We start from the raw sequence: 7,599 nt of genomic DNA on the forward strand, positions 1-7,599 counted from the left end.
AAATTTTTGAAAAGAAACTACGCAGGAAAAACGCGTCTTTGTGGACTCCTGTCCTTCTTCGGCTTTGATCTGATCGGCTGTGATTGATTACGCGACGTCTGCGTGTCTAATTAAACTGAGTGGAGGATCAGCCGCCGAATCCAGCGAACGCGGCGTCGACAGAAACTTCACCTTCAACGTCGCCGACGTTCGCTCACTGAATCATCTTCATCAGACAGAAACACAAAAGACTCTTTTCAAAAAATCAGAAACATCATCAATGACAAACTGAGAATAAGCGAGGTCTGTAGAAGGGAGGTTAAAGAGGAGGAGGAAGAGGAGCCATCTAAAGAGGAAGAGGCGTGAACATGATTATTCTTCAGTTCAATATTGAACTCGTCATATACGAGTCAAATATCGTTGTCACATCGTCGCTTTTTAAAGTGTTTTTATTTCTTTTAAATTCGTGGCGAAGTGTCATGTGATGATGATGATGTCATATCTTCAGATGTTGCTTCCTCTGTCCTGATTGGTTTGTTGGGAAAACAGGACTGATTCCAAGAGGTGTCAGATTTATTTTGGCGGGATCACTGAGCACGTCCTCTGAATCAAAGCAGACGAACATTTGAAAAACAATTGAAGTTTATTTCACGTCTGAAGTTTGGTTAATTTTTTTCACAGTTTATCAAAATGTTTATTGATCTGAAATCTTGAATCAGGTTTCAGGTCACATTTACAGATCAATAAATAGAAAACACCTCTCGCATGGAGGTCAATATTTTCTGACTGCAGCTGTTTATAAAAACAACCTGATTCTTCAAAATAAAAGTCTCATGTCAGAATGACAGGAAGTTGAAAAATACAGTTAAGGAAGAATACACAAATCTAATAGTCTTTCATAAGAAAAGTATTTCACAAATTTATAAACACTACTTCCTCACATACTTCAAAATATATTGCATCTGGTTACAGCTTTCAAAATAAACAGCCGTTCCAGTTTCTATCTTCATTTGTCAAAATAAAAGCCCCAGCTAACAGACAAAATGATGGTTTTAGGTCAAGACTTTCAAAATAACAGCAAGCAAGACTAACCAATATAATGTTTAAAACTCTTTACAGGCTGTAGATGCCAGATAAATCTGCTTTAAAATGTTAATTTTATATTCACCTACAATAATTCACATATTTTCTGTATCTAATATAAATGTTTTATATTAAATTAGAATGAAATTAGTAAAAATATTACAGATATTAAATCGAAACACCTAAATGAAGCAAGTAATGAAGAAGAATTGTTCTACTGGGAAAGGCTGCTGAGGCTCAGATTGGTGGAGGTAAAATTTCCCATGAAGCTCGGCACCTGCAGACCCGTCGCTATGGCGATACCACCACACCAAACCTGCAACACAGTTTTACTGCTGTTAGTACTGCGATACAACCGGAGAATACAACAGTACTCGGTGAAGTATTACTGTGATATCACCGCAGTACTCAGTGAAGTATTACTGTAGTATTAATGCAGTACCTAGTGAAGTATTACAGAGTATTATTGTAGTGCCTAGTGAAGTATGACTGTATTATCCTTAGTACTTAGTGAAGTATTACTGTATTATTACTGCAGTACTCACAGTGAAGGCGGGGACAAGTGGCTGGCTGAACTTCGTCTTGAAGGAGTGAAGAAGACGAAGTCGATCGACATCTATGAACCACAAATCTCCTGAAACAAAAAGATGCCCATCAGGTCATGTGAAGACCACGAGCAGCTGGTAGAAAGCTCAGGAAACCTGGTGCTGAAGGAAACTGAAGTGGATATAAAATATCACTTGATCATCATCATCACAAATGTTTGCGCAAAAATTTGAAGAAATTCTCTGAAGGTGTTTACAAGAATTGGACGGGCTCAATGTAAAAAACGTCCGTAAAATCGGCGGTCGACATGAAATTCTTACAAAGGAAGAGAGAACAGTAAAATGAAAAATGTCCTCGTACCGTTGTCGTAGTCGCAGCAGATTCCGATTCGCTGAGGCAGCGGCCAATCCAGTGCTTTTGCTCGGTTGTTGTGCTTGGCGGCAAGCGAAGTCTGCAGCCATTGACTGGCATGGAGACACCAAGAACCAGCACCCTTCCCTAATTGGTCAAAGCGGCCGAGGCTGGCTCGATAGGTCACACCTACAGTAAAGGACTTCCAATCAGCCAAGGGGCGGAGCTCCCAGTAGTGACAGCCGTCCATCATCTCCTGGTCACCTAGGAAACCAAAATACATTTTAAAAGTTGAATTGAGAAAATATCTGATTTATAAAGGTGAAGTTAACGAAAGAATACTTTTAAAATAAGAGCCAAATGAAACAGGTACCATTTTTGTATGTTATAACCTCCAACTTGAAAATCTGCCATTCAGATTAAACAATATAAAATTAAGCCAAAGCTTTTCAAAGTAAAAGCTGTCAAACTAATACTGTTGCTTCAGGTCCTGATTTTCAAAGTAAAAAACATTTTCATATAATGACTGATATTTAATATAAGATAATTAGAACTACACAATTATATATCAATATAAATTTTAAAAGACAGTGATAAGCATTAGTTGTAGTATTGTAAAGTACCCAGCACTGTGTACGACTCCCCAGCAAACCGGTCACGTCCTGCTCGACTTGCTGCCGTCTTATTGGGCGACGGGGTGGCGCTCCTGCTGCTAAAACAAAACAAAATAAACAGTTAAGATCAGTTCAACGGCCGGAGAATGAATGTGGAGAAACAACGAGGTGAAACAGCCAATGAGGTCGAGCCAAAGCGATGATGCAGCAGAGAGAAAGATGGAAAAAAACAACACAATATTCAAAAGTATTGATTCAAAGACATATAGGAAAACATCTAATACTCTACAAACACAAGTTAATTTAGACTCAAACAGACAAATGTTAAAACAAATATATATTAAAAAAAATTTTTGCTGGTGTAAACATAATATTTTACAAAACAGCTTCATTTTATATAAAGTTTTACATCATTTTCTATAAAAACATTTAATGCTTTATTTGTATCACCAAGTAAGGACGTATTGATTAACATATTTTTCTATTATTTTGGTGATTTAATGTTTGAAGACAAAAACTAAATAAAATAACTAAAAATGTCAATAAAACAGTTACAAAATACAAACATGAAGACTTTGTTATTAAAAACTGTAAATGAAACGCTGATGTGATGTCGGCAGTGACGTCAGCAGTGATGTGATTGGCCGCATGAAGTGAGAGATGGTGGATGAAGAGAGTGATTGGCGGTTGCTAGGCAACCGGTCAGCAATTACAGTTTCTACCTGAGCGAGTCGAAGAGGGCGAAGTACGGCGACTGAGGAGGGACAAAAAGGTTAAAACACACAAACAGAAGCGGCAGAGAAACAACTGAGGGTTATTATGTCTGATGGTCACACGTGTGTCGTGACCTGCAGCAGAAACACACGCGTGTCATGACCTGCAGCAGAAACACAGCAGCAGCATATTAGACGTCTTTTATACGAGCTGTTCTAAGTGTTCGGTATTTACTGACTGCATCGAGGTTACCATCTGTCATGATTGCTTTCATCGTCATGACGTCATCAATCGCTCTGTCTCTCACTGGGCGGGAATTTAAAGGTTTTAATGTTCTTCTGGTCACGTAAAGTTAACCACGTTCTGACTTGTGTGAGGTCTAAACGTCGCAGCCTGCCTGAAAGAGAGTAATACAACAAAAGACAGGTTTGTTTTTTTAAACTGATGACATCATTAGTGCCCTCACCTGCTTTTATTCTCTTTTCCTCTCAGTCGGGGGTCGTGACCTTTGACCCCTTGAGGCTCCCAGGTCACCGAGTCGCCCTGAACCTTCAGCTCGGCGTGAGCCGTCGACGCATCGAAGCCAAAGGTAAAAGCTGCAAATATACGGGAAAAGAAAAAGAAGAAAGTTACAGGATGGAGTCTCGTTTTCCGTTTCTTTTCTTCGACCCAGAAAAAAGTTTTTGTTTTACGGAGTGAAACCTCTCGGCTTTTCGTCCATTTTTGTTCCCCACCTTTTGCATTTCTGTGTCTATTCACGATTCATTGTTTCGTGTGTTTTACCTCTGGTTTCCACGGCAACGGGCTCCGAGAACTCTCCGGCAGCTGCCTTGTTTCTCGCTCGCACTCGAACGACGACGAACCGCGAATCAAATTTCAGATCTGAAACACGGAACACATGACAAGAATTATTGTTTCTTCAATCAACTCGTTTAGTTTGTTTAAATCAAACATTTCATGTTGAGGGGATGGAGACCAGTGACCTCTGAACTCTCACCTGTGATGGTGACCTGTGTCTCTCTGATGTCGTAGAGTTTATCCCAGCATGTCTCTCTTGCCGCTCGAAGCGAGCGATCGCAGTTCGTTTTTCGATACTCAAGTTCATAGCGTTCCACTGGTCCACAGCTGCCGTCACTATTGCCATCTGCGTCGCCAAGCGGTCGCCAGGTGACCATGATGGTGTTGTCACGGACAACGCAGTTGGAAACGTCGATCTCCGGAGCTCTGGGGACTGTGAAGCATACACTGTGAGAACAACTCCGATAAAACAGGTGAAACAAAAAAACAGGAATACCAGGAACAGGTCTGCGACGTCAGGTCGGGGACATCTCGTCTGTCGGGTTTACGATAAGTGTAAGTTAAAACAACAACAATGATAATTGTTTACTGTTTATTGATACACTTTTTTCTTCAGATTTCTGGATCATTATTATAACTGCATGTTTTGTTAGTCTTTTGGAAAAATAGAAAAGGAACAACATGATAAAGAGTATGACGATAAATAAACAGAAACAACGTAAAAGAATGTAAATAATCTACGAAAAAACAGGTGTAAAGGCAGACCTGGCAGGAAGTGAAGTCGTTGAAGCCCCGCCTTCTCCACGCTGAAGTCAACAGTAAATTGCGACATGTTTTCCGACACCGCCAGACGAGTCGTCAGCCGAAACGCTGGTGCCATTGTTACCCTGGCAACAGCAGGGGGAGGAGTCCCATGGGGAGTGGGCGGGGTTATGTGTTAGTGTTGGGGAGGAGTTAGGATTGTTAAAGGGGCGGGGTTTGCATGCAATGCAGAGCTTCATTTAAAGCATTTCACTTTGATTTGTTAGTTCAGGCATTAATGTTTTGAGAGGAAATGTGAATAAATTAACCATAAATAAACACACAAACAAGAAATGGAAATGAAAAACAGAAAGAAAAGAAATATGATTCAAAACTTAAATGTGACATCAGCTGAATAATGACGGTACACAAGACGTAAACAAACAATGAATGAAAACAGTAATATTTAAGAAACATGATAAAAACATGACACATACCGTTCTTTGATTTGTTTTGCAGCCTGAAAAAGCAGATAAAATTCTTTAAATGTTAGCAGTAAAGTTGTCTAATTCATGTATGTATTTTATATCCATAGCCTGATATTGTTTGTTTACATTGTTAGTTTTCAGTTGAAGTTGCATCATGAGTTTTGATAACTGAAGTATTTTATTTTCCCTCTTTGCGTCCTACCGTGAGAAATTCTTCTTCGTTGGTAATGGTCAGTGTTTGATTTGCGAATTCGAACAGCTCCTCACACGACAGAAGGGCACACTTTCCCTCCGACATCTGTTTCTAAAAAATTAAACAGAAAATTGCTTTTTAAAAACTTTGCGGGATAACGAATAAATCAAGAAACCTTCAGAAGAGAAAGCAGAGAAAATGAAAACAAAAAACCTGGAGTTCGTCGTGACGTTTAAATAAAGTGGGGATAAAGTCAAAATCTGAACAAGTAAAAGAGCAACAGGTTCATGGGCTGAAAAAGTTGCTCTAATTTCATTTAAAGATATTTATGAAACTGGTGTAACAATATAACAGCAAATAACCTGAAGGTCTGCTTCCTTTCTCTGCTTTTCCTCTTTGATGATGTCACGGAGCTGCGCCCCCTTCTCATCCAAGGTGGAGCGCAGCTGTTCAAGCTCCGCTTCCAGCTCTGACATCACTGTACATGACTCCTCCTGAGTGCACAAAGTTTACTTTGGTTATTTAATTCATTGCATGGATTTGCTCCGCCCACCCGTCTAGGCCCCTCCCTCTGATGGTACTTAGCAAATGCGATCCTGACCTGTAGGCCTGTCAGAGTGTTGTCAATGGTTTCCAGGAAGTTTTGGAGCTCTTCGTTCTTGTTGGCTAGTGTGCTGATGATCCTGCGCAGAGCTTCCTGTTTAACACGCAAACAGAAAAGTTTTTTTAAAATCTACAAACAAAATTTTGTTTTAATATAAGTTGTTATTGTGTTTTTTTCTTTAGTGCCATAGTTTTAGCGTAGTTTTACAGTGCCTTTTTTTTTATGGTGGATTTAACATTGCCGTAGTTTTACACTGCCATAGTTTAGTTTTAGTGTAATTGTTAGATAGGGTAGTTTTACAGAGGATTTTACAGGGATGTAGTTTAATAGTGCAGTTTTACAGTAGACTTTACAGTGCTGTAGTTTTAAAGTGCAGTTCTATTGTGTAGTTTTCCAGTGGATTTAACAGTGCTATAGTTTACAGTGTTATTTTCCAGTGCTGTAGTTTTACAGTGTACAGAGCACTGACCTACATGTCGATTGAAGCTGAAAAAAGTGAGTGGGCTCTTACTTTGAAAACAGTTGAATTTTAAACGTTTTATTTTGAAATTCGATTGGTTTAACCTGATCTCCGGCTGACAGGAAGTGACAGACTAATTAGTTATTGGCGTCATGTGACCTTCACCTGTGCTCACCTGAGCTGATCAATACTCTGTATTGATTCCTGTCAGTGGGGTGTTGAGTTACGCTGAGAAGGGTGGCGTTACAGAGAATAAAGGCAGTCGAGGCACTTCAAAATAAAACCACCTGAGCAGCTTTTATTGATCAGAGATCAAAGCAGCTGATGGATGCATTGATGAGTCAGTTCACACTGATACCGACTCGACCAGAGGGAGAGAGAGAGAGAGAGAGGGAGGGCTGCTACCAGTAGCAGCTAACAGCTAATCCTTCCTCTCTCCCCCTCTCTCCGTGTTGTCTTTGTCTCTCGCCCCCAGCAGACCTATCACATGCTGCTATTGATTATCAATCGATCAGATTCTTACCTTCTGGGTGTCCATTACCTGCGACAGAGAGACAGACGGAGGCAGAGAGAGGGAGAGCGAGAGACAGGACGGAGGCAAAGACGGGAAGTGAAGTCACACACAACACCACAGCACCACTTCCTGTGTGGTGTCAAAATAAGAGCTGGAGAAGCCGGCAGACGACAGAAAAACTAGCCTGCATGTTTTTCAGGTTAAAAAAAACTAAACTTCAATGTTTAATGTACCCAAATATCAAAATATCATCTCTTATAGACAAAAGAGATGCAAATACGAGGTGTATTGATCACTAGAAGTTCTTGATCAATTAAAGAATATTTAATTGTTTTTTAACAGCTGAGTTCACCTTCCGCAGCCTGAAGATTTTTTTAAAGAAGTTAGTTCAGATATAGATTTATTGATCAGCTCAGCGTCCCCGCCAACTGGAGCACAAACTGAGGCCCGTCAGATCAGTGAAGTGTACGCAGTTCAATGTTCAATGAAACAAAACAAGCGCTTCACAAGAACC

General features: G+C 40.1%; 1 protein-coding gene across 2 annotated transcripts; it reads right to left on the reverse strand.

Moving 5' to 3' along the window:
- Window positions 1-453: 453 nt before the first annotated feature.
- On the reverse strand, window positions 454-7,199 carry fsd1l (fibronectin type III and SPRY domain containing 1-like). 2 transcript variants are annotated; one of them, XM_069167461.1, is made up of 13 exons: window positions 7,095-7,199; window positions 6,109-6,204; window positions 5,870-6,001; window positions 5,517-5,618; window positions 5,324-5,346; window positions 4,851-4,972; window positions 4,285-4,518; window positions 4,071-4,169; window positions 3,754-3,883; window positions 2,583-2,668; window positions 1,969-2,223; window positions 1,608-1,696; window positions 454-1,378 (listed from the first exon to the last, which is right to left on the reverse strand). In XM_069167461.1, exons 1-13 carry the CDS (start codon window positions 7,107-7,109, stop codon window positions 1,277-1,279), a joined length of 1,485 nt encoding a protein of 494 aa, XP_069023562.1. In that variant the 5' UTR covers window positions 7,110-7,199; the 3' UTR covers window positions 454-1,276. The 2 variants fall into 2 exon arrangements, with proteins under 2 accessions (XP_069023562.1, XP_069023554.1); XM_069167453.1 differs by having other exon boundaries at window positions 2,583-2,671.
- Window positions 7,200-7,599: the final 400 nt, after the last annotated feature.

The sequence above is a fragment of the Embiotoca jacksoni genome, unplaced genomic scaffold (assembly GCF_022577435.1).
Source record: "Embiotoca jacksoni isolate LCO1_2020_lvr unplaced genomic scaffold, fEmbJac1.0.p SCAF_10, whole genome shotgun sequence".
In the NCBI taxonomy this organism is placed as follows: Eukaryota; Metazoa; Chordata; class Actinopteri; family Embiotocidae; genus Embiotoca; species Embiotoca jacksoni.

Excerpts from the sequence above, each read along its gene's own strand:
- fsd1l (XM_069167453.1), bottom strand. Across the intron at positions 4,170-4,284 it reads GACACAGGTCACCATCACAG|ATCTGAAATTTGATTCGCGG; the intron begins GTGAGAGTTCAG and ends TCCGTGTTTCAG. Across the intron at positions 2,672-3,753 it reads GGAAAAGAGAATAAAAGCAG|CAGCAGGAGCGCCACCCCGT; the intron begins GTGAGGGCACTA and ends GTTTTGTTTTAG.